Source organism: Harpegnathos saltator, unplaced genomic scaffold (genome assembly GCF_003227715.2).
Source record: "Harpegnathos saltator strain DR-91 unplaced genomic scaffold, Hsal_v8.6 scaffold96, whole genome shotgun sequence".
NCBI lineage: Eukaryota > Metazoa > Arthropoda > Insecta > Hymenoptera > Formicidae > Harpegnathos > Harpegnathos saltator.
Window position 1 is genome coordinate 1,285,590 of NW_020230724.1, and position 26,527 is coordinate 1,312,116.

Consider the following 26,527-nt stretch of genomic DNA (forward strand, 5'->3'; position numbering starts at 1 on the left):
GGGACTTCGTCAGCACGAATCTCACGAGAACCACCTTCTAACGAATTAAATCTCGAATGTTCTTTTGAATATTCAAACACAGCGCGCTCCGTCGTGTTCGAATTCGCCGCGCGTGACTCGAATCGGATCGTCGCGAAATCGAGATACTTGTTTTGCAACTTCTTAACGCGCAACCGTGACGCTTGCATGATAGCGTAACGACATTCAACGGCAATGTTGAACTGTGATGTTAAAAATCATAGAATAAGCGCGCACAATAAGGCAAAATTATTATCGGTCGCGATCATGTCCGTTCATTGCGGCGCTTCTTCTGCCTAACAGGACCCTGCACGGCGTGGAACCTCACGATTCACGAGTACCGGAAGGACGGGGACCCGGCCGGCCCCAGACTGCACACGTTCTGCTCGAGGGACACGCACAAGAATTTCACCCTGCCGTGGAAGATGAATACCGCGGTGGTTAGGTGAGTTTCTTAACCGGCGGGACCGATTAAGACCCGGCGAAAGTTTCCGCCGCGATCTTGTCTATTAGCTACGGTTAACGACAGTTTCACGACAGTTTCGACGGGAGATTATGACACGGTCCGTTGAAACATAAGCGCCGTTTTGCGCGATGACGAGGACGAGGGCGAGGCGAAGGATCGGAGTAGGCCGAGCGTGCGCTCGCATAAAACCGACGATTGATGCCGGCGCGATCCGTAACTGTCGTCTCGCGGGAAGAAATTCCCGTTAATCCGCTGATTAACAATCGGCCATCGTTCATCGCTCCTTACGACGTCAATTCCGGCGTTACGATCGGCGCCGGCACCACTCGTCGTTCTGTAATCTGCCAGATATAAAGAAAAATGTGCTGAAACGAAGAAAGGAAGAAAGATTCTCTCGTCCGCGACGCGATGGTGGATACAGTTAAATCAAAGAACGACAGAGTCATTCTTATGGTATTTCCGGATAAACGAACATATCTTTCCCTTTACGGTCGGAGGGAGGAAATATACATGAAGACGCTCGTAATCCGTAACGCCAATATATCATTAAATATACATCGATACATTCGAAGAGGCAGATATGGCTCGCTCGTATATATATTTTTTCATTTCTCCATAATTTATTGTCGGATTTATCGGATCAGAAAGATTGTCAACTTCTCGTTGACAAATAAAGACAAACATTTATATGTCGTGATAATAAAGAGTAAAAGCTCCATTGTTAATTTGTACCGCTCGAAAAGGAACTTCTCTGTCATGTCATTAAATTATATCATACATTTTCGAGAGATAAAAAATCTTCCGACCTAAGATGAATAATCGATGTTAATTACGGCTGACTTTGAATATCCGAGGTCAAATTTGCAACCGAAAAAGAAATATCGCATAGAGCGCGCAAAAATTAGAAGAAAACGCGTTAAATTTTATTCAATTTTTTTTCATTTATGAAAAATAGGTAAAATTCATCGAGCTGAAACTTTCGCATAAATAGCATATTACAGCGTGAAATTGTTAATTACGAAATATAGTTTCGTAATGTAAATTTCAATTTTTACGAAATTACGCAAATATAAATCGGAATCCGTGGAATGTTAACATTTTTTATGAAGTTCGTCAAATTACTTTGCATGAGCGGAAAATCAGAGACATAATTTATATTATTTGAAAGCATAAACTTTCCTCTGTAACTTGCATATGCGCATATTTTAGTACGCGGTGGTCTTTTTCAGTTGTTCACTGTTGAAATAAAAACTATCCTTTCATTTGATACCCGTTCGATGAACGAATGAATGATAAACGAATGAATTGTCCGTTAAAATTAAAAATGAATAAAGAGGTTAAAATTCTCTCTTTCGAATGCATTCATATTATAATTTAGTTTAATAAATATAATTTTTTCGATATAAAAACTTAATTGGAAGATGAAATTGAACAAACGCCACTTCTTATTTAATTCAATATATCTTAACGATAAACGATAATATTATAAATTTAATATATCTGGAAAGTGGAAGCTCTAACCTCTTTAAAATATTTCTCGAATCATCTCGAGGTATCACAATTTTTGCAACAACTACAGCTCGTCGTAATTCGTCTATCTTTCACATTTGAGGAAAATTCACCTCTACTTTGTAAATTTTAGTTTAATAATAAATAATAATTCATCTTAATAGAAGTAAACATAAAAACGACTCGATTCACCGTTGCACTATATTATTCAAACGAAAGACCTGACTTACTGCTGAATCGTTGAAATTTGAAGATGAAAAGCGTCTGATTAGTCACTGATTAGTTCAGTTGTTGTCTCTTCAAGTCTTGTCGTTGAGTCAAAGGTCTTTTTAGCCTCCAAAACTAATCTTCTGCAATAACTTCCTTTTACCTCTGCTAAATTACTACTCAGCCCGCCCGCCATGACAAGGTGCGCGGGTGGCAATGACGTCCTTGGCGCCATCTATTGGTATATCGAGTAATAATTTATTTCCAAGTAACGTTTAAGCTCGAGTAAGTAGCCAATAAATGTTGCTTATAAAAGGTTCGAGTCTTGAGTAGGTGCATTAACTCTCAGTTCCAAAGTCTCCGCTGCAAGCCACCATCAGTATCGAAGAATCGAGGTCGTAGTTTTGCCGTATAAACTTGTATTAAAAACAAAAAAAAAGAATTCGGAGTCGTAATAGTGACCAAGCGGAAACCACGTATATTTCTCAAGTGGTATGTCTCAACGAATGGTCAGACGCACTCCTCTCTGTTATGCGAAACATAGGCAAAATATAGTATTTGCGTGAAATCGTGAATACTAATTTTCGTGCGCCTGAATAAAATTTAATGCGTTTTCCAGGCTACAAGCTCTCGGTAGGACCGCACCGCAGTACACCATGAGATGGAGGAGTCACATGGCGACGGCCAACACTCGCAAAAGCGGACCATCCCCTGCGCCGAACCACGTGTTGGGCGGCTCGAGTAGAGGCGAACCGCGAGGGAGAGTCATCCTCGTGACGTTCGCGATTCTGCTCGCATGCTCGTACGGTTGTTGAGAACATGAGCTCGCGATGAAACCGCATCTACATACAAAGATACTCGCTCACACAATTATACACGCGTACACACGTACGTTCCTGTTAATCGAACGAGCCTAAGTTAGTAATCCCGTGTACATAAGCGGTGAGGACTCGGAGGAGTCGGTCCTCATTTTACATCGCTCGATGTAAAATGCTCCACGAAACAGCACTGCTATCGATCGAGAGAGCCGAGGTGTTCAGCCGGCTGGGTTCGTTAACCACATGCTGTGTAATCTGCAAGAGAGAAATATTTTACGCGTGCGAAGCGCCCGCGAGAGAGACTCACCCACGCACGCACATGTACACGTACATACACGTACAAGGAACGATATCGAGGACAAATTTTAACTGATTCACGCACTATATTTTTCACTCTACGTACGACTGGATTTTCTTCGCGGTTACTTGGACGGAGGGCTTGAACGAGACGGAGCGGATTGCCGCTTCTGGATCGCGCACCAGACAACGCGGACTTCTAAGAGACGTCTCCCCGGAAGAAACATCAAGCGATCTTGTTACACCAAAATGTTTTAATTTCCCACTTGGCGATACAATTGTCACACGAGTTGCACATCGCACTTGTATCGTCGAGTGAGAAATTATGACATTGACGTTATATGACGTGTGCTGTTATTGGCGTTTACTGAGCTTAGACGGTCTTTTAAAAGTCCCTGCTGTCTGGGTATATACATACTGACATCACGTGTTCATCACATACACATTCGTGCACGTCGGGATTCAGGGAGGACGATCGCGCGTCTGAGTAAGCGCGATTACCTCGTAAAGTCTGCTACGGCTCAGAAGTAACGGAAACGAAAGTTTCGTACGAGGAGAGTTGCATGTCCGTCGTCTAATTTGAGATTTACGATTTTTATCACGTTTCGCACGAATGTTTACGCACGTTGACAGTCATCCGTTTCAACACACCTCATCCTTCTACTCATTACTGTTTCACCGTGGTGTCTCATTCAGTCCAACGTAGAATTCAGTCGTCACACATATTTTCCAAAACGTTTTTATAAATCTATATATATATATATACATATATATATATATATATATATATACACATACATATGGTCTCACGGAATCCTATTGATAAACATGTACAAAAATTGTCACACCGAGATCGCGATTGACTGATCATTTCACCAGACGACGAAATAATGATAACGTGGGAGGAGAGTGGCTTCTCGGCGCGTTTTCACGATCACAATCGCTTTAAGGACTTGGGAAGGAGGGCCCAGGGAGAGTGGCGCACGTGTATATATTATACATATATGAAGAAGAAATTAAACACATATGCAGAACGCGATGCACGGATTTGAAGAGTAGAACGAAAGAAGAAGAAAATGAGAGAGAGAGAGAGAGAGAGAGAGAGAGAGAGAGAGAGAGAGAGAGAGAGAGAGAGAGAGAGAGAAAAGAAGAAACAAAGTCATAAGTCATACGTCACCTCTATCTCTCCCGCTCTGTCACGCGATTGCCAAATTACACGTATAAAAGGATCGCGATAGCGGATGTGTACATATGTAGCGGCGTTTGGATAGCATTTGTACAGAACACGACTAACTATTTACCCTAAGCCCGCGAAGATTACTGTAAAGTAAATGATAAGGATAATTTAACAGTAATTAATCACGGTCAATCGCGGCTCTAAGAGAGAGAGAGAGAGAGAGAGAGAGAGAGAGAGAGAGAGAGAGAAAGAGAGAGAGAGAGAGAAAGGGGGACACGAGACGCGCGAGAAGTGCGCGCAAAATTTACCAAGAGAGAGAAAGGGAGAGAGAGAGAGAGAGAGAGAGTGAGAGAGTGAGAGAGTGTGTGTATGTGTGTGTGTTTTAACGAACGAGCTTCGCGTGCCCCGCGTGCACGCGCGCGATTTAATATTGTTACACGCGCGGTTCCGCGGCCGAACGGGAGCTGCCCGTGCCTCTGGAGGACATCGTCCTCTTTCTTCCGCGAGGACTCGCCCTCGAGAGGAGGCCCTCGGGATCCTCCGCGGGACAGGACGCGCCGATCCGCCGTCGAACGCGCGCGCAATTGATTATTATTGTCGGAGAGAGAGAGAGAGAGAAAGAGAGAGAGAGAGAGAGAGAGAGAGAGAGAGAGAGAGAGAGAGAGAGAGAGAGAGAGAGAAAAGGTGGAGAAATAAACTCTAGGTCGTAAATATCTAATGTACGTACTTACTGCTAAACGCCACAGCCGGTAGAGAAGCGAGCCGCGGATCATGGTGCCGCCGATTGTACAGCGGTGTATGAGCGAGCGTTTCTACGAGACTTTTCCATTGGTTTTATATCGAGCGCCTCCGCAAAGTCGCGACACGTCATTCACCTCTTGTCCGTCGTCTTTCGTTTTTCTACACGCCTATGCATCGTACACACGCGAGGCGGTCCGCGCGCGCGCACCAGGTGCGCGACGCGCGATACGCGGGCCTAAGTGTAAGTCGTTCCCGTGTACCCTCCCGCCGAGAGCATCTTCGCACACCCGAGACGTCTCAAGCCACGCGACACCCGAGATTACTTTCCGCGCGCGGCTCACATATCTCGCGTGTCAGTTCGCATTCTCGTTTGGCAAAAAGAACACGCAAGCGTGTTCGCTCTTGTTTGGAAGATTTCCACGCGCACGCCGCCGTGACGCTTTTCCGATGCCGAGAGCGTGTTGTTAACGGCGGAACGCCCACTGGAATCACCGAAGCGGTCGAAACGAGAGTGGTTTCGCAGACATTTGCTCGAACCTGTGAAACGACGCATCCACATACTGATCATCGGTGTCGAGTGAAACTGAAAAAATAGATGGCACATCATATATCCAAGAAGTAAAACTAAGTAACTAAAAACTTAATATACACTCCCTCTGTTGCATTACGTGTTCTTTTTTCTCAGAAACTCGTCGTTTTGACCTTCCGCTCCGGCGGGAAAGCAGGTCGGTTAATCGTCGGTGCTTCTAGTGTTAAAAATTCATGATTTATCGTCGCGCCGTTTTGTTAGGTGATGTCGCGACGAGCATCATTCGTGTTACATCTTCGAGTACCGTCGTTGTTCGTCGCATTTTCCTAGGGCGAAAGCAAGTATCATCTCTCAAACGAAATCGACCGTACTCCTCTGGGCGTTCCGACGCTGGGCTATGTAATAAATTAGACGATACTTCGTTGCGCAATTGAGGGCATTATTTTTAGCGGGTAATTGCAGCGGTTTTGTGAATAATTTCGGATTATCCTGTACCTGTATCGCGAAAACGGCTGCTGAATCACAGATGCGTTCTGGATGTATGACGAAGACGGCACGAGAATTCCGTCGAATTTCGTTTCTGCGAACATTCGTGTCTCCGAAGCTTCCGTTTCGGAGCTATCACTCTCATCGACTCGGCGATTTTAATTGAGCTTTCGAGTGCTGGTTGTTGTCACAGATTGCATGACCCTTCACACATGCGCACCTTCACGCTTCACGCATCGTTTCCTAGAACGCAACCGAACTCTCGTACCTAGCGATGTAAAACGCGAGGAAAGAAAATTATATTGTAATACCTTACGTTGTGTAATTCGTAATGTAAGCAAATACGAAGCGCGATCATTCGCGAACTGTATTCATCGAGAACCTCGTCAAAACAGAGATGAAAGTCCCTATCTACTTAATTATCGCAAAAATCGACTGATGTTACATGATGAGAACGAAATCGTCGCTCAACAGTATTTCGCCTTGTACTTCGTACAGAGTGTTTCATAATTACAGATGCAAGAATACCGACCGGCTCTGACAGGACTCGCGAGAGAAAAGAATTCTCGGTTTAACACAGTCGGCTCCGCGAGAGCCGACGCGGTTTCTCCAAATATTCAGCTTCTTATTTTCTAAGCCACGTTCTCCGTAAGCCGATTATTCTCTTCGATCTGCCGTAAACGTCGGTCCCGTTATTGTTGAGTCTCTTACCGACGAAAGGCATCAAGGGAAAAATCTAAAGAACCCCGTCGCGCTCGAAACAGAGAGAGATGTTCACGAGTTTCTCCACCGGATTTAAATCACCGGAAGACTTGAGAAACATCACTGAATATTTTTCTCTTTAAATCGTCAAGCGTAATAAAAGCGGATCAACAACGAAATGAGCGAATCGAACAAACGCAAATCCGCTTCTGATACAAATGGGTTAAATCGCGATGTTCAGAAGCCGCGTTTCGAACACACAACGTGAACACCAGGAACTTTTGGATTCTCAGACTGAAACAACGCGTGGACGCTCGCATGAAACAAACAAAACTGGGCAGACGTGGGCGGAACGTGGCTTCAGCAGCCCGCGCTCGGCGGTCTCCGCGCAAAAGGAAAAACGACATAGGCGTGTTCGGGATCGCACGCTGAGAAAATCGCTCTTTATTTCGCGTCTCTACGTCGATTCGTTCGCGAGTTACGGCTCTCCGAAATTGTGCGGCGCACCGCGCTTGTCCGCTGGTGGCGACGCGCGTTCTCAAGAAACATGAATGAACGCACAGCTTTTAGCGATAGTAGGTCCGCATTCCACCGTGTAACGGCGTTACGTCACCGTTGGAACGCGGACCTGCTCTCACTCCCACGCGATCAGCTGACCGTCGGCTGCGCATGCGCAGTGCGGCTTTAAAAGCCGGGAGCTCTCGAACACAGCGCGCCAGCGTTCGATCATACGTTCACCGGAGTCGGCGATACTCTTGATTAAAATTCTCCTGATTGCCGCAAGTGGGCATTACAAGAGAGGTCGCTTCCTCCGGAAATCCTCTGGGGCGCTCGGAAATTTCATTAAATCAGATAACAATAGAAGCAAGAACATAAATAACTGCAGGAGGAACACAAATGTTTGTATCAAGTTTATCGGCCTGTAGAGAATAACTCGAGCACTTCTTAAAAAATTATTCGTTGAGAAAAAGTTTATTCGTGTCGAGGGCGAGGCGGGTATAATTTTAGAGCGCTTTAAAAGACAGCTCGCGGATGAAGTACGATGTAAAAACGCGAAATAAAGAGGTATCTCGAGCGAGCGAAATTCAGAGCACGACTTTAGACTTATCGGGGCAATTTTGTCTAATTTCTGCAAGTCCTGTTGGACAGTTGAAGCCCACTCTGTAATTATGTACAACACTCCGTATGTGAGAGAAGTACGAAAAGTAGAGAATATCTGAGAAATTTTGAGAAGCTCATTTTTTATAGCCAAATCTGCGATAAACGCTAAACGCCCCTTACGTTTGATATTTGCGTGTTTGTAGAAGTTGCGTTCGATCATTATTACGAACATTTATAGAGGGTTGCTTTTCATCCGAGAAGCGTACCGGTTTTACACGAGAAACACGTGCGACCTACGAAAAAGAAATACGTGTTACATGTATTAGCCGCGTATATATAAATATATAAATCACAATAAATAGTCAATTGTTTCATATAAAGTCTAAATAAAGTAAAATGAAACACACTATTTGTGCGAGGTGTCCTTCTCCTTCTTCTTCTTTCCTCTTTCTCGTTTTTTATTTTCTTTTCTTTTGAAAGTCGTGCAACAGCTCTTGACTTTCTCCTGACGATTTAACCGAGATGTACTTGAGGCACGTGAATTTTTATTTCAATACGTTCAATTCTAAATAGCACAATCAAAAATGGAATGTGTATATATATATATATATATATATATATATATATATATATATATTACATATCCTTGTAGACACAAATCTCAAGTATTATTTTAAAAATACAAGTGAAGCCTAAATTCCATAATAACATCGCTGTAGCACGGGATCTTCAGGTTCAGGTGTGATGCATCTATACACATTGTAGCACAATAGTCGTTCTGAGTGTTTAACATAGTTTGATTAAAATTTATAATATATAAACGACAGTTCATATTAACAATGAACGATTTGGACATCAATAGATGTTCTATAGGACTCGTCCTATCATAATATATCTGAAATTTCAAAAAACAATTACGCAAATTGTTTAAATTCCATTGCCTATACTTATTATTATAAAGTCGATTGTTCCCTATTAATTACTATTCTTTCGTTAATTATATTGATGACATTGCGCTACGCTTGCGCGATTACGATCGTCTTTACGAACGACTAAAACAAACGACGATCTCCTCTCATCTACAGATGAAAATGAATTTTAAATTCACAGTCGCACAAACGACTTCTAATCACATCATAATTCATCATTAACAATGTTATCGACACAGATATCGCATACTATGAACTTCAACGGTCGTTACGAAACAGGTCAAGTTAAGCGTGTCGTTATTAAAAAAAAAAAGAAAAAAGAAAAGAAAAGAAACAAATTAAAATATGTACTTTCACTAGCGTATATGCACTATATTGCATCGAACCTATTCACATGTACAAAGTGAAAATTAATCGATTATAAACAATGCAATATATCAACAAGAAAGATCATGCAGTTCTTGAACAAACGGATAATCTTCGTATAAATGACAATTAAATACATAATACGACATAATAAACCTGTACAATTTTACAAATGCAATTTTAATGATAATCCCTTAACGTTGAGGAATATTTTTATGATCCTACAAAAATGATTAATCGATATATTTATATTAGAATAACACAACCATATAGCTTTAATAATACACAGAGAACAGAATATAAAATTCTCACAATTGTTATAAAACGGTGAAGCTATAATCTTTATTTTGACGTATCCAATATCTTTTATGGAAGTTATAAATATTATAATGACAAAGTTAAAACGTAATGGATTGATCACATAAAAAGGAGAATATTCTATAATAGCCACAGAATATTACCTTGTAACATTTCGCTATGTAACCGGAAGTTTTACGTAAATTATATCTGTTCTATTCTCTATCAATGGATATTCTTAGCTTCTTTATATGTATAACAATATTTATACACTAGTAAACAATGCAATCCACTGGTCTTTGACGACGGATTGATCAAACTGGGAGTTGAGAGCCTTCGTAATAATAATAATAATAAAAAAGAAAAAGAAAAATGTAAGAATGATAGCGTTAATGCCCCTAGGTGTATTTTACTTTCATTAAAATTAGGAACAAAACCGTAAAAAAACTCCTCGGGCTACCCGCTCGATATATTCTCGTGTCTTTAAATGCCTGTTAAGAACACACGAATATCGTTACAAATATACTATCTTGGAGTATCAAACTGAGATTCGTCCACGATAACAAGGGAACTACGCAAGAGCGCGCCTTAAGTTTACGTGGATACGTTATGCAAGAACTGAGTGGCAGAATTCAGAAGGCCTAGCCGCTGTTTCTGCTTTCGTTGCTCCGTCATCTGTAAGAGAGAAAGAGAAGGCAAGAGGAGTTTTATATACGATTTCTGTGCAAACAACTTAGCAGTCTCACTTTATGCAGTACCTGATCACGAAGCTCCGTGAGTTGCTGGGACAAACATCTCACTAATTGCTGCGTAGATTCCAATTGCGTCTGCAAACTTCTTAATTCCACTTGTTCCCCTTCACCCTCGTCCGCAGCTAACGACTTGGCTCGCAGCCTCGGGAACCATTCCAAATTTCTGTCCTGTGAAAGTACATAGAGCTTAAAGGTATAAGCATCGCTCAAGTTTTTCAAGCTCTATGAACTATTACCTTGACCATCGCGTAAACGTAGGATTCGGGGCCCGTGAATTCGGTCGGGTCCTTCACCTTCACCAAAACGATAAAGTAGAGGTAATGCCACATATTATGCTCGTGTTTCACGTGCTCCTCGAAGGAAACTGTTTTGTTGTCGAAGGCTGATCTATTCAAGCCTGCGAATTATATATAATGCTTCAATAAAATTATAAAATATAACAAACATAATTATGTCTCTTTTCGTGTGAAATGAAAACATACTAATATGCGGTATGTCGATTTTAGCAAATACTTACCGCAAATGAAACAAGTATTTTTCAAAATCAATTCCTTCTGCTGCTTCTCCGATCTAAGATCCGCAAAAGTGTCAATGATCACACCAAAAATGAGATTCAAAACTATAATTATCACGATGAAGAAGAACAGTAAGTCATATACAACTCTTGCAAAAAACAGTGATTCCTGAAATGGTAGAACAGTTTTAATGTAAGAGATAAGTTATTAGCTGCTGTAATCTCATTGTTTTTATTACTTACGTCACTGCTGGGCGCTCGTAGAATATCTCCGATGCCGCCACCATTCCTGAGACCCTGATTCAACGTAGTAACGATACACATGAGCAGTGAATCGCACGATCGTTCTTTCAATTCACCGCCGATACTGCTCACCTCGGGTTTGTTCACTCGTTCGTTTTCTGTGACATAAGACATTTTGTCTTAACACCATCGTATATCATTTCTATGTTTAAATAAAGCGAAGTATATTATCAAATATGGACCTTCGCGAGCATACTGCGACACTGTCTCTGTTGCTTCACATTTCTCTTTGTCTCCGGCGCTGCAGGTATCCGCGGATTGTTTAATGTAAGCTGAAATTTAAACAAATGGAATGAGAGTGACAGTTTATAAAATCAAATGCGATTGTATATGAATATAAACATGAGAAACGAAAAACCGAACTTACATATAACTTCTTCGTCCACACTAACCAGGAAGTCGTCTTTGAAGAATATAAAGCCGATAAGGGAAAACATGTAAACCAGGATCAGAGCCAGGACAGCAGTGAGTATAATAGATCTTCCATTGCGAGTAACAGATTTTATTACATTGAGCAAAGTCTCTTCGCGATAAACCACATCGAGAAGCTGAAAGCGACGATAACGTTATGATCTGCGCATCTCATGTCGCGAATATGGGGACAATTGACCGCGATACTTACTAAAACTGAGTAGAAAAATGGATGCAAAAAAATCCCCAGAACGCAGAATATTAAATACGATATGTGATACAAAAGTTCGATATTGGTTATTATTTGCTCTATACTTTTAGTCAGGGTACCCTGATTACCTATAATACTTATAAGATGTACAACTTTTAATACGATCTGCAACATGTATACAATTAAACGTGAATAAAATAGGCCAAATATAAAGTACAATTTCATTATACGATACAGAATAAGATGTAGAGAGTGCTTAGAGAGGAAACTTTTTTTACCGTGAGGAAACCGAGCAACCACAATGTCGGTTCTGGACCTATAGATATAATCAATCGCAGTATCGTTGACGCGACTAACACGCGTATACCAGACTCTCTCGGTAACGTAATAACGATAGCGGCAGATGCAAACATAACCGTCCAAATTAGAGCTGATATGTGAGAATTAAATTCTGCGGGAGAACACAGAAATGTCGGTCAAGTTAGAAGAGTGTGCTAAGAGATCCCAAATCTTAATTATTAATAAAAGACTCACTAGGCACAAAATCCACAAACGGATAGAAAAACGCTACGATAAGATTTATCAGAACGGCGCAATTGAATAAAATATTACTCCACAATGACATATAACTGCTCATCCAGAACAATACCGGTTGCCCTGCGAATGATAAAGGGGGAAATTGACTCGTATGCCATCGAAATTATCAGTATCGATTGCAATCGGTTTATTAACACACGACTAATGTACCTCTAAGCTTCTTCTGCCACTTCATTTCGTTGAACATATCTTCCGTTCTCTCGAAGAAGTCGGAAACCTTCGAGCCTTGATCGTCCCGCTCCGTGGTGTTGAGCACCCTTATTTTTGTGTCCATGGTTATAAGCTCACAAATCTCAGGGATCGGGAAGACAATTTGTTCAAGCGTTCGATCGTGCCTCACGATCTGAAATGAACAAATGTATCTGTGGCAAATCTTCCCGAGAATAGTCTGTCGGAAATCACAGTACCTCTATCTGAGCCGTGTGAGACGCATAATATTGCAATGCTTTATTAATCTTCGGGTCCGCGTTGTTCTGTTCAGACGGTTTCAGTATCACCGCCAACTCCCTGTTGTGTTGCGCCAATTGGTGACACAAAATGTATATATTATGCCCAACCTGCGACCCAAATCGATAAAATTGATAAAGTGATACGCATTGACGAAAAACGCAGAAGAAACTAAAGCAGTCACAATACGCAAGTACATTCTTGTCGAGACAATTAAAAATGAATTAACTCACCTGCCAAATTTACTTAACCTGCTAAATTTTCTTCAACCGTTAATTTTCAAATAATTAATCGAAAATTAATTAACTTATTGCACAGCTTACTTCTTTAGGCGACACTCCTTCCTCTCCGTTAGTCGACGAATCGTCGACATCGGTGCTCTCGTCCAGCGACTCCTGATGAAAAGCCTTGCAGGCCACGTCAACGAGTTGCTTCGGATTCATGTTGTACATTATCCTCTCAGCGTTCTCGCTATCGCCTCTGCTCTCCATTATCGCCAACAGTAACTTGCTGGCGTTATTCTTCAGCTCCAGTACTAGATCCATTCTGCTCTTACCCAAAGGATTGATGTCGTTGAGTATCAACGCTGTTATAATGTCCAGACCGTTGGATTCGTGCGTCGCGATGCAATTTTGATTATCATGACATGGTCCTTGACAGTACTCCGTCAACGTTTCTAGAGTTTGATTAATCAGCGCTACGTTGTATTCGTTAATATAGAGACCAAGGAGACCCAGTCCACCGGTGGTTGAGCCGCAGATACAATCCAGAAACATGAGCGTCTCCGAGACCAAGTTGAAATTCGTCTTGTTATTCTGATTTCGCAGGAAATTCTACGAGAACGAGGATTATCGATTGATATGTATATATATATATATATATATATATTATCGAGGTCAAATATATAGTTGCAACCTTCCGCTCAAATATAAAACACAAAGTTAATCGGTATAGTAAACTTTCTCAGCATCAGATATTCATTGGGACATTGTTTCTTATGCAAGAGTATCAAACAACATTTAGAAATGCATCGCGTTTCAGCTCCTTGAAGAAGTGACTAAATATTTTCGGTTCTCAACACTTCAGAAACTAAAGACGTCATTTCACATCTCCGGTTCGCAATGTTTAATATCTCTATCTAATAATACCGAAAGAGAAAGACATACACATGACTATAATAAAGAGTTTCAATATTACCTGCAGCTCTCTATTGTGATTCTCGCAGAGCAACTGCAAGAAGCGTAGAATTGGCTGCATCACCAGGACTTTAGGGCTCAATTGACCCTCGTCCCTCTCGCCACCGGAAGCAGCGCCGCTCTTGTTGTGCCGATCCAATTTCTCGCCTATTTCCTCCAACGTGCATCCGAGCGCCGCGTTATTCGCCGCGTCTTCGCTAGACGAAAGACTCCTCATGTTCACATATGCCTGTCCGTTCGATGCTGCGGCCTGATTCAGTTCTTCGTGTAGCTCGTCAGTTATAACGATTCCATTAGGCTTTCCTGCGCAAATGCAACGGGCCGCTTGATTTTCATCGCGAAAGGCGATTTATTCTGGATGCTCATAGTAATATGCATAAAATTAAAATTGCTGTCTTGGTGGACAGTGTCTATTTTATCTTATACCTGATGCACGTTTCCGCGATAACTTATCTACTTCTTTACCCTGCTCCTTATCCTCGTGCGCTTTGGCTGCCATGTCAGACGTATTTACTGTCACAGTGGACTTGATCTCTTGCTGGGCATCTTTCATTTTATCATAGAACACCTGTGCGAGAGAGGAGAGGGGGAATAATTAGTGAGCGCGTCTCCCATATATCCCATGACGCGCGACGCGAATGTTACGTACCTTGAAGAACGATTGGCTCAAGTCGCCGCCCATTAATTTATTAAACACACTTTTCTGTATAATGGGATTACCGCCTTCCAGGAGAGCGATACCCAATTCTACAGCTTCCACGAATATGCTTGGCGAATGCACGCTCTTGATCACCAATTCTACCACTAAATCCGAAGCACCTTCGCGGTCGAGATGCGTCTGCACGTCGTGCAATGTTCTACCGGCTCGACTTAGTATCTTCGCTGTAAAAGTAAACAATTGGTTTTATACGAGAGGTACAAAAGATTCACTAATATTCTGCGAAAAAATAATTATATGTATCCGATTAAATACACCGGATATTTGATCGGATAACGAAATTAACAATCGGATATTTCGGATATCTCGGATATTACGGATTTTCTCAGTATATACACGAAAAAAAAATAGTTCTATTCAATTAACATCACGGACATATCCAATTACGTATGACTGTATACAGAGACGAAATTTATATATAATCATTTATTTTCTCCAAGTCGTATATATACTCACCCCCCGGACCATGAGTGATAGTCGCGCTACGTGATACACCGATGTCTACATTCTCCGGTTTTTGCAAAAAGCTCTTGCCAAAATAACGCGTCAAAAGATTAGTTCTCAATGCATCTCCCTGCGGAAAAAAAGAGTATTTTATGTCAGCATTCCACTATATGTTCGAAATGATAGAACGATGTACCAATACACAATGCACAACATTAATAAAAAAGGTGTAATGTACGTTAAAGATATACCCTTCATGTATATTCACAAATTCTATCATATAGATGTGTATATGTGTGGATGTATATACACACACGTATATTTCAATCGTATATTTACACAGTCGGTGCTTTATGTGCTTAAAGGTGTTGTAAAACTATCTGTGCAATTTGGGATGCGTGTATAAATCCGCATTGTATCACTGATGTAAAACTTCTGCGACTCGAGGCGAAATACACGAGTAAGGTGCAACGTACAAAAAAGAAGAGACGAGGGTGAAGTTAAAATGTAATTGCAAACAGCATTCACATGTTTAGACTGGTGAAGATACCAAATTGAAAATTTCAGTAAACGGTAATACTTATAAAATTACAAAAATATGAGTTAATATCTGTATAAAAAGGTGCCAAATCGTAATATAACAATGTGATCTTATGGTAAAACACGTAAGAATGAACAATGGTAACACACATATTCTGGATATTACGCACATGTGATAATATCTTTAGCATATCGATGTTAATCGATTTAAAGTGTACGTGTACGTCAAGAATATTCAACTATCTAGCAATAACATTCATGTTATTGGAGCAAGGGACTAATAAAAATAAGTCTTCACATTCACAGAGTACATGACTCCAGTCTAATATTGTTAAAAGAGAATATAAAAAGTGTAATAATATGTATATTATAATTATATTAATCAATATATAATATCGTTAAAATATATAGAATCTATCATTGTATTGGTACATCTTACTACATAATATATATACATTTATATCTATCTATAAAAGCTTTTCTCCGTTAATTTCTATCCTTCTTTGTAATAATATTGAAGTATATCATACATATATATGTAAGTCTTGTTGGACAATAATATTTTCAATAAATAATAATTTTAAGAAGGTGGATAGAGTAAAAGTCTTCGACACACGGTAAATATGTTGCAGAATAATGCGCCGACTTCCTAGCATAATTTGCATACAATGCTACAGTCGAGTGTTTTTTCCACGTGCATTTTCATTATTTGTTACCGTGAATCAAAATCACTTTCACACGTAAAATCACAATTCTTATATATACCGTGTATTATAGTAATATATATATATACACACACACACACACACATACACACACACACACACACATATATATATATATATATTCTCAAAACGAAGTTATCTCTACAAAGATAAAGATAACTTCTTTAACGCAAAGAACGTATCGGGAACGAGATGAAAATGATAGGGAGAAATGGATACTTATAGTAAAAAACGAAGATAAATAAACGTGCATAAATTAAATAAGCGACATGCATGAAGTCTCTACACAACGTACATTGTATATTCTCTACTTTACGGAATTTCACCACACCATTTACGATCTGATGTGTGTACATTTAACATATCACGGACAATCACTTCAACATCTTGATTACACAATTAATCAACTACGATTAGCAACTTATGTCAATTGCTTGTGTTAGCCTTCTAAAGTGAAACATTAAGTTATGATCGTGAAATTTGAAGATCGGAAGTCTCGAATGTATCCAAGTTAGATTCTGGTGAGGTAAGGCCTGTAGGTGTAAGTTTCTCTATTTTTCGACGATGCAACAGCACGTAATGTCGCGATGCGGAGTTACAAGGCGGCGTATTTGCGCGACTCCTAAATCACATCGCGCGATTCACCGCGAGACATCTCTTTATAACGCGATAATTTTGCTCTCATATACGTTGTGCCCATTATTCTTGTTCTATCTACTTTAATTTTTACCGGATCTTGCTGAGTCATTTGTCGATTCTCAGACTGATCATTGGAATCTGTCCCGACTTGTGACTCGCCCTTCGTTTCTGACTCCTTCTGTTCCGAGATACCTTCGTTCTTCATTCGCAGCATGAAAACATCTTTAACCTACAGATCTATTCTACGAGATCTACTCACCCGACGCTAACGCTTTGCGGCTTATATATTGAGAAAACTTATTAACTCTTTTACGCTTTACTTTCGTAATTATGCGGCAAGCCAAATAAATATTTCATCGCGCATTAATCGTCTAATGTGCTGTGAGCGATCGGGCATTCAGCTTTAGCGCGAGGAGTTGAAAGTTCGAAACAAGTATTTGGTGCAAAGTGGGATTAGTAGGGTTTTTAACGTGAAAACTTTTTTAATCATCTTCTGCAACGATACTTTTATCTACATCACGATACTTTCATATATTTTCTCTGCCACTGAGCCTGTACAAACGAGAGAGCTGAATGCCCTTCTCCGCGATGCTGTGTTATCTTCCTTGTATGATAAATGATTCATGTAACTCCATGCAAGATGTAACTTGACGACACTCACCTTTTCTCCATATTCAGGATCGATGGCCATCATCTCCCGGAGTGTTCTCAACACCTTTACGCATAATTTCTCTTCCGTCTCTTCTAACAATTTTTCGGTGTGTTTAATTAATCTGTAAAGCGAAGATACATAAATCAATTCGGCACTATCGGTTCCACTAAGCCACTCGCGAATAAAAATCTTACCTCTTGATAAAGCCACCGTTTTCGCATCTCTTTCTGGCGTCGGTCGCTGCGGGAAATAGCAATTCGGGTCGATAGAGAATATCCACCAACAAGGATAATTCTGACTGTACCAAAGGTTTCAATTGTTCCTCTAATAAAGACACTATGTCCTGCAGACCTTCTATTATACTTCGATCTAGACGCATCAACTAGACCAAATTGAAGAGTATTAACAGCTACGTCATTTTTTCTTTCTTTAATAATAAAGATTTGTATGTACAAAAGAGTGCTTTCGTACTACGCTACGATAAACTAATTATAAATTCAATTAAGGTTAAATATGTATCACAATATATAAAGCACCGAATATTCTATACATGTTTGATATTTAATACTTCATTAAATGTTTAAAGAGAGACATATTTCCAATTCTGCTCATATGTAATTCACACGAACTAAAATGCAGTAAAATATTTCATTACATATACGTATATGATATGTATAAAGTTTTTACATATGTGCGTGAGTGAGTATGTATGTAGTCATGACACAACTAATCAACGTTTTCAGTGAAAATATTAACTCCGCGTGATTTGTATACACAACAGCCTAACTAATATCAGCAACCGCACTACATAGCATCACTAAACTAGTGCACGAAGTTCTACGTTTCCGCGAGTGACCTTTACCTCATTGTCAGAGTCTTCCATACAAGATAGGTCACTCTATATATTTAAGCAAATTTATTACACATTTGCTCGCACGTGAACGGAGAGTAGTATAATCACACTGATGTATTATGTATAGAATTGTCGTTGCAATTTACCTGGCTTTGACTACGCTCAATCTTCGGTTGCTTAGCTGCTTGTAACCACTTGTTGGTCTGTCTACTGAGCATGGCTGCTTTGTTGAACATGGCAGCTACTTGACTTTCCAGATCAGTCGGTATGGCAATACCTCTTCCTTTAGCTAAAATTAAAAGAGAGAGAGGAGTTCATACGTTATTTAAGTCCAAATGGATAAGTATATTACTATACTCGAGTAAATGACAGTCTCCCATGAATCGGCGGGATACTTACCTACATCTGACAGTGTCCGTATGCAATTCTCGACGTTAAATCTTTGTCCAGAGTTTAACCATGCACATTGTGATACCTTAAAAGCTGCATGAAGCAACTGAACAAATATAGGTTGTCTTGTCTGTCCCATGAAAAAGTAAATGCGAAAATCAATTAAAATTGTCCGTGTTATGATAGCAAAAGAAAAAGGAAATAGTACTGGTTGAGCTACTTATATATATATATAGAAGCTATCTATCTATAATCTTATTTAAAAAAAAAAAAATATATATATATATATCTCAGAACCTTATACATATTCAGAGCAATATATTATATTATTAGTGCAATTATATCTTATAATTTTCTTCCTTACATTTTATTTACACATAAAACCACCCTTACATTTTACAACGTTGTCTTGCATAAAGTGTAACACACTCATTGCCAGGCAGTCTGAATAGAAAAATATCATATACATGCTATATGAAAATTGCAAACTTTCCTTTGTAAGTTAGAACAATTTGGGAAACACATAGACAGAGTATAAAAGAAACCATCTTGAGGGTAAAAGGGGATACTCATGGTTAGCATCGACGGACGTAGCTTACAAGAGTGATTGCATCCAACGATGACAATGAATGTGTTAATTTAGTTATGCAGAGACATGTGGTGCACAGGCGTACGTAAGAAAGAGAATGCAGCTTATATTTACAATGTCAGTTGCCCTGTGCTGCTGAAGCATCTCTAGTAGCCAATGATGATAATTTACGAGTGGAATGTACAATCAGAAAACTTGTATATCTCGCAAAAATAGATGCTCATCGTACATGTGTAACCGCGGATAAAAAAAAGGATATCTTTCATTTCACATATTTTCATATACTCATTGTAATTCATAATGTCTTTCCGTAAGAGACATATTACATCCTTTTATTTGTTTCTTCTTTATCATATTTACCCAAAATTAAGAGCAGACTCTAGCATTCAATACTCACATAGTCAGAAAGATTATTATCTGTATTCCGATCGCACTCCTTGATGTTCCAATAGAGTCTAGCCTCGTGCAGATGTTTCTATTAGTAAACCAACCCACCACCATATAGACCCATATAGTACCCAGAGACCCAGTAAACCAATGTCGTTGGTTCAAAGAAGACCGGGTGTTGCATGCCAAAAACACAGAACATGCCGCTGATGCAATCAGCAATGACCAAGCACACATCATACGATATATGTTTAACACAATAGTATCAATTGTATCTCTAGCTTATTGCTCTCTAAACGGTCATGTATAAATCGTACAAAAGAAAAATTATGTATAAATTATAACAGAATTAATAACTATTTGATCTAATAATCTAGTAATACAGAGTACTGCGCACTAACTCAACACCATGTTCGTTGAAACTTAATCTACACTCTAAGATTCCTACTGAAAGAGTTAATATAATTCACCGCGCAATATGTTACTTGAAAAATGAATCGAAGTTTCTCTTTATACATGTGTGTGTGACGTGTACTTGGTTAGTAAGTGAACTTAATTTTGTGTTCTCATGCAAAGCGAGAAGTTATTAAATATAGATAGTGAATGTAGATGTATTCTGCATATGTTATGTGTGATTAGAATATATGTCTATTGTTTTGTGCCATTTGTTCTCTCTAGTTATTTTTTTTTTTTTTTAAGCAAAAGGTAAAGATCGTTTTATTGAATGTTTATTGTGTGTCAATGTATATATTGTTTCCTTCTCGTAGAACACTGTGTCATAATTCAAATGAGTAGAAATGAATCGATCCATTCTTGTATAAACGATATTTGTGCGATATTTTCACCAAGAGTAAAGTGCTAAAATGACATCACATAAATCTCATTATCAACATTAATTTTGGATACTTAAAAAGCGTGATTTCCATATTCCGTTCAATGTGAATAAACCGGTCACTTATTCAATGCTAAATGAAGTATTGAAATACTGCACCGTCACATTAAATTTGCCGAGGAAATAAATATACCAATAAAATATTGTAACACGTAGATCAGTTAATTAGAAAAGAGGAAGATATAGATATGTGTTTATATGTGTTTATATATATATAAATATATACCATTGAAGATAATCAGTAATATTTTTCTCTTATAATGCGACGAATAAGACGTTACCTGCACAGTGGTGCTTTGATCGGAAAACGGGCTGCTGAAAAACGTGGATATAATGTTCATTAGACAACTCGTCACGTAAGTCTCTAAAGCTGTATCCGCGTGCTTTCGATCGTGAGTAGACGATGCAATCAAACCCATGTCAACTATAAAGGACTTTTCAAACAGAGACCACATATGATTCGACGTATAAATCTCCTTCATTTCGACTTCCGTGTCGATGTAACAGTGATTGAGGAAATTTATATACGCCTCTTTCACCTAAAACGCATAAACATGCCACAAGAAGTCAATAATTCCCCTTTTTGCCCTCGCAATATCTCAATGTAAATGTTAAACACAGTAAAGATATTAGGTAGCTAGATATTCAAAACTTCGATAGGTGATTTACCTCTGGTATACAGTCCTGATGTGATACCATGACGACAATATCATCTAATGGTAAGAGACTGTGACATTTAATCTCGGTATTGACATTCTTGCCCATCGTGCAACAGGCCAGAAGTTTGACCAATTCTACATGATACCTAAAGCACGGAATGTTTTTAGCGAATTCTCGAATATTAAAATAAAACGATCAATGACACTGTATGAAATATGTGAGTGTATTGCTTTAGAAACACAAAGAAATAACTTACTTAAGCGGGCTGCTCTCGTCCATACGATGTCTTTCACATCGCATCATCTCTACGAAATGATTGAAAGAAGCTCTGTCATTGTAAAAGACCAAGACATCTTCTCCGGCTTGAACTAACTGGAAAGGAAAAAATAATAGCGAACAGATCTCTCGTAGGAGACTTCTACATTTACGATGTAGAACGTGACGCGTGAAAAGGGAAATCTCACCTCCTGCATCACCATCTCTTGGCATTTTCTGATAAACTGATTCTCAGCCTTCACTATAGTTTGCAAGAACTTCAAGTATTGCACATGCTTGCCGTGTGTTTCTATGCAATGCACAAAGTGCTGTATGACCTTCGGGTTGACCTCGTTACAGAGGACGGAGTTATCTTGAAAAATGCTGCACACCGTCTGCGCCTCTCTTATGCCGGGATTCAAGAACAGGTCCAGCTGTTTGTGCAAGAGAACCTGGTTCTGCTGATTAGCCAGGCAAAAGTTTTGCAAAAAATCATGCGCCAGGCGCATCAGTTCGTTCATCCGGACATCCTCTTTCGCGTCGAATGGAACTTGCAGCAGATCCAAAACAACAGTGTGCACGCCGACGTTGCGCAAAAGTCGTTGCTCGTGTTTGCGTGCCTTCACTTGGCCACCCAGCATTGTTTGAATGCAAAGTTTGTTCATTCTTATCAGTATCTGCTGAATCTTTTTGTACTCTTCAGCTTGTTCAACGTGCAAGGGTGGCCCGATGTCCAAGTCGATGGCAGACTCTGTAATTCGCACTAATCAAAGCCTGTCACTAGTCACTTGTGCGAGGGAAGAACGTGCGTCATGTAATAACTATTGATAAGAACCTTGTTTATCCAACATGGATAGCAAAGGCGGCTTCTCCGTCGGGGCTGAAGTTGCCCCGTCGTCCTCCTCCTCTTTACTTTTTTTCTTCTTGTTTCCGTGTTCTTCCGCCGCCTTGGATTTATACACCCACAGCTCGGATTTCTCCACAGACTGACGCAAAACGTCCAAGTCTGCTTTGATCTGTTTATAAGACTCCACGTCGCTATCCGAAACCAGAAGCTGCACCTGTTAATACATCACCCACGTATCATCAATCTGTCTCCCGACAATATATTTTAACACCCGAGGGAGAGTCTAACCTGCTTGAATGCCTGTAGAACTTCTTGTCTCTGGCTGAAGTGCCTGAATAATAAATGCAGAGCTCCCGAGACTAACGGAGGATAATCGTGCATAGCTAAATGCAGCAGGACGCGCAGGAACGTTCTACCACCTTGACCGTCTAAATCCAGCGCGGCACACTCCTCACTGAAATGCATATTTCCGTGAAATATTAATTTCACATCATATATATATATATATATATATATATATATATGCCAAAAAATATGTGAAAATAATTGATATACCTGCTACCGAATATCCCCTCCGCTTGTGTGCCGATCGATTCCAAATCGATGGCTTTTTGTCCTAGATTCACGTCTCCGGAAGAAACTCTCTCGGTTTCATCGAATTCTTGCTTGAATATGCTCAGCAGGCAAGAGATCCTGTAATCCAGTCGAACGTCGAGGATAAACTGCAAGATCTCGATTATCTTGAGCTTTGTGTCCATCACCAGTGGATATTCTTTCTTCATTAGCGGCTTTGGTCTTGGCGAAGAACTAGCTAGCACTTGACCGGCTGGTCCCAGTGTTAAATTCGTCATCACAGCGCCCATGTCACCGATGCATCTAAGAACACCTCCTTCGGCTGTTGCAACACACCATAAGATGTGCATTCTTACTGAGACGCCGTATAATAAATAACGCCGTTTACACATACCGTAAAGACCAGTTACAGTGCAGTAGAAATTTAATTCGTGTTTAAAGACAGAGTTTTACATGTAGAAACTAACTAATATGTGAAATAACTAATATGTGAATGTTTGATCCCATTATCCGTTAACGAGCAACCTTTTGACTTGACACATCACCGTTTAAAGACAGAAAATGTATAGTTATTTTTGTCATAACTTAATCTTGCAAGAAATTCGTCTTGCTTGAAAATCGTCATTGAGGTAAAACCCAATGCCCGTATAAATCTAATTATTAAATACATTGTACAGGTAATATTTATCTTTGTATTTTAAAGAAACACCAACTCCTAACAAAAATTCGACAAAAACAAAAAGAGAAAAGATTTCGGGCAATTGGAAGCTTCGTAGGTCTACTTTGTACAACATATAAAATCGCATGCTGAATCTTGCTAACACATTGCACACATATCACACAGTTTAGAGTTTCCAATGAGCTTTCTAATGGAGTATTACCTGCCTCCTCAGAATCCACTGAATCCGCTGTGATGAAATATTTACAAGAGTAAGTTGATTAGTGATTTCAATTATATCTACCTATTGTATATTATAAATAATTTGCCAAAGTCGCGCGAGAATACTTGATCAAAGAGGTCTCTCTGAGAGAAGCGTGGGGCACATATAATAAATACTAATATGTTACAACGCTATGAAGAAGAGAACATTATGTACAAGGTATCTGAGAATATTGCGCTTCAAACCAGAATGAGGAACGTAACTGTTGTGTACGATACGTTTTCGCAAGAAGGGGACTCCGGGGAAAACTCGTTGTATATCAATATGATACATCGATATGGCGCGACAAGATAAAGTCCAACTTTACTGCGATTATACGATTGCTACCATGCGCGCATAAATATAAATATATATGTGTATAAATGGCTGAAAATGTGGATTCACTACTAAAATATCGCTTAGTTGGAGGTTCATCGACCTATGAGCTTTGGTCGGCGAGCGATACAGGACACAATAGTATGTAGATTATATGTTTCATACAGTAATTGTGGATCAACCAACACTTACAATCGATATCGCCCGTGGGGATCTTCCCATCGGCGGAGTCATTTTCCGACACGCAATCCAAGATACTAAGCAACGTCTTTGTTAAGCTTAATAGATCGTTAAAGCTGTAGAATCCAAAGTATATTAGATCACGCGCTAACTTAACGACCTGCAAGCAACATGTAAAGAGCAGAAAAAGATGAGTACAATGTATTTTGTACGTCGGGACCGACGCGCAAAAGCGATTCCACACACACACACCTCGAACGTGAGCTTATTCTGCTCCTGATCTCCGAACGACCACATTTTCGCGACAACGTTACAGAGATAATCTTCGACGAACATGATTGTCGAGCTGAATTTGGTGCGTACAGCCTCTTTATTTTGGTCCGGCATTTTGTTCGTGTCGTAGCTGAAAAATTGCGAGACATGAACCTCGACGTTTCGTACGACACTGATTGTGTGTTCGTTGCGCGTTCTGCTTGCCCACGTACTCGTTTATGCTCATCTTCGACGGGATCTCCGACCAGAGGCGGGCGTACTTCACAGGCGTCACCTGTTCCTGCGGATCCCTGTCCACGTGAAGATGCAGCATAAGCCGGCAAAATGACGCTCGCAATTCGTACGGCACCGTCTCATCCTCCATACATCTGAAATGTCACGTTGCATCACGTATTATATAACTCGCGCGTTGTGTATTATCTAAGAATAATTCTCAAGGCTGGCGGATGAGCGTGCGACTTACTTAAGTATAAGATCAATGTCCAAATGTGGCGACAGATTGTTCAGCGCTAAATACTGTCTGTTGAGACACATGTTACTGAACAGATTCAACTGATGCCTGTAATAATCCAGTATCGCCGCATCCTGAACATTTCCCATTTTCGCTCCTCGCGACAGCTCACTCAAGGACATCGATTTCTGCGGTACACGTCATATTACGACAATTTACACGCGCATTATTTCTCGATGAACTATCACTAGATATACTAGCTACTCACGGTTCCATTGTTCCATTCCAACACAACCTCGAGCTCTTCGATCACAGTGATCCTCGGCTCAGCGTTTTCTCCTTGCTTCTCATCGATGTCCTCGACTTCCACCTGGGTCTTCACCATTCTAAAGTAAATTCGGGCGTATCAGAGATATTAAAGGGCGTCCGTGCGCGTGGCTTATCGCACTTACTTCGTTTCTATGAGAATGTCCTTGTTCTTTTCACTGAGCACGCTCTTGCAGATCAATTCCTGCGTCACGGCGATCGCCTTTTTATTGGAGATACACAGATCCGATAAGTAATCGAGGAATCTCGACTCCCAGTTGTGCATGTTCTTCCTGACAAGACCCACAAATGTTTCTATCTCCGCGGCTGTTATATGCTTCTCCAATAACTTCCTGTTATTGTGCAGAAGTGCGGTGATCGTGTCCTCCGCTAGGATATCGTAGCCGATTTGTTTTTGCATAAATGCGAAATGTTTGGCGATGTATTCCTGTCGTAAAGATCGATCGCACGTGTATTTCGCGCTAATGAACCGCGCGCAACAATTTCAACGCAAAACACGCGATGAGAATGCAGATGAAAGAGAGAAATAATGACAACCCCGATTGGGGGCGTCGCCGCGAGACGAATACCTGATTCTTTCTGTAATCTTGCTGGGAAAGCCTGAGTATTCGATAGCACAAGCGGAACATGTATTTATACGGCGCGTGCCTCGGATCGTTGAGCTCCTCTATCCTAAGAAATGGTCCCTCACCCTCGACAGATTCCAAGAATGGAGCCTACGCAATTAAGATGTCTTAAATCGTGCGACGATAAATCGCGCGCTCTACACCAATGTCGTCGAGGCAGTGACTGACTGCAGTAC

At 40.2% G+C, this 26,527-nt stretch overlaps 2 protein-coding genes across 14 annotated transcripts in view; one reads left to right on the plus strand and one right to left on the minus strand.

The window, feature by feature from the left end:
- The window catches only part of LOC105190582 (uncharacterized), a 290,780-nt gene extending 286,707 nt beyond the window's left edge, over positions 1 to 4,073 (plus strand). For all 3 annotated transcript variants that reach the window (XM_019844800.2, XM_025307811.1, XM_025307810.1), the window contains exons 16-17: positions 322 to 463; positions 2,820 to 4,073. In XM_019844800.2, coding sequence (XP_019700359.1) covers positions 322 to 463; positions 2,820 to 3,015 — 338 coding nt within the window. In that variant the 3' untranslated portion in view covers positions 3,016 to 4,073. The remainder of the gene's footprint in view (positions 1 to 321; positions 464 to 2,819) is intronic.
- A 5,587-nt stretch (positions 4,074 to 9,660) lies between these two features.
- The window catches only part of LOC105190557 (Inositol 1,4,5,-trisphosphate receptor), a 48,526-nt gene continuing 31,659 nt past the window's right edge, over positions 9,661 to 26,527 (minus strand). For 3 of the 11 annotated variants that reach the window (XM_025307800.1, XM_025307797.1, XM_025307796.1), the window contains exons 10-47: positions 26,295 to 26,441; positions 25,851 to 26,152; positions 25,667 to 25,784; positions 25,411 to 25,586; positions 25,160 to 25,315; positions 24,927 to 25,077; positions 24,687 to 24,834; positions 24,120 to 24,146; positions 23,221 to 23,560; positions 22,954 to 23,119; positions 22,654 to 22,879; positions 22,028 to 22,581; positions 21,820 to 21,935; positions 21,573 to 21,708; positions 21,185 to 21,442; positions 20,022 to 20,099; positions 19,045 to 19,165; positions 18,792 to 18,934; positions 17,987 to 18,174; positions 17,802 to 17,913; positions 17,232 to 17,339; positions 15,249 to 15,366; positions 14,724 to 14,956; positions 14,501 to 14,642; positions 14,076 to 14,377; positions 13,202 to 13,711; positions 12,839 to 12,988; positions 12,582 to 12,774; positions 12,369 to 12,491; positions 12,113 to 12,285; positions 11,835 to 11,999; positions 11,580 to 11,760; positions 11,395 to 11,484; positions 11,153 to 11,310; positions 10,913 to 11,078; positions 10,632 to 10,792; positions 10,402 to 10,563; positions 9,661 to 10,318 (exon numbers count right to left, since the gene is read on the minus strand). In XM_025307800.1, coding sequence (XP_025163585.1) covers positions 10,238 to 10,318; positions 10,402 to 10,563; positions 10,632 to 10,792; positions 10,913 to 11,078; positions 11,153 to 11,310; positions 11,395 to 11,484; positions 11,580 to 11,760; positions 11,835 to 11,999; positions 12,113 to 12,285; positions 12,369 to 12,491; positions 12,582 to 12,774; positions 12,839 to 12,988; positions 13,202 to 13,711; positions 14,076 to 14,377; positions 14,501 to 14,642; positions 14,724 to 14,956; positions 15,249 to 15,366; positions 17,232 to 17,339; positions 17,802 to 17,913; positions 17,987 to 18,174; positions 18,792 to 18,934; positions 19,045 to 19,165; positions 20,022 to 20,099; positions 21,185 to 21,442; positions 21,573 to 21,708; positions 21,820 to 21,935; positions 22,028 to 22,581; positions 22,654 to 22,879; positions 22,954 to 23,119; positions 23,221 to 23,560; positions 24,120 to 24,146; positions 24,687 to 24,834; positions 24,927 to 25,077; positions 25,160 to 25,315; positions 25,411 to 25,586; positions 25,667 to 25,784; positions 25,851 to 26,152; positions 26,295 to 26,441 — 6,879 coding nt within the window. In that variant the 3' untranslated portion in view covers positions 9,661 to 10,237. The remainder of the gene's footprint in view (positions 10,319 to 10,401; positions 10,564 to 10,631; positions 10,793 to 10,912; positions 11,079 to 11,152; positions 11,311 to 11,394; positions 11,485 to 11,579; positions 11,761 to 11,834; positions 12,000 to 12,112; positions 12,286 to 12,368; positions 12,492 to 12,581; positions 12,775 to 12,838; positions 12,989 to 13,201; positions 13,712 to 14,075; positions 14,378 to 14,500; positions 14,643 to 14,723; positions 14,957 to 15,248; positions 15,367 to 17,231; positions 17,340 to 17,801; positions 17,914 to 17,986; positions 18,175 to 18,791; positions 18,935 to 19,044; positions 19,166 to 20,021; positions 20,100 to 21,184; positions 21,443 to 21,572; positions 21,709 to 21,819; positions 21,936 to 22,027; positions 22,582 to 22,653; positions 22,880 to 22,953; positions 23,120 to 23,220; positions 23,561 to 24,119; positions 24,147 to 24,686; positions 24,835 to 24,926; positions 25,078 to 25,159; positions 25,316 to 25,410; positions 25,587 to 25,666; positions 25,785 to 25,850; positions 26,153 to 26,294; positions 26,442 to 26,527) is intronic. The other 8 variants (XM_011153340.3, XM_025307798.1, XM_025307805.1 and 5 more) reach the window with 6 other exon arrangements.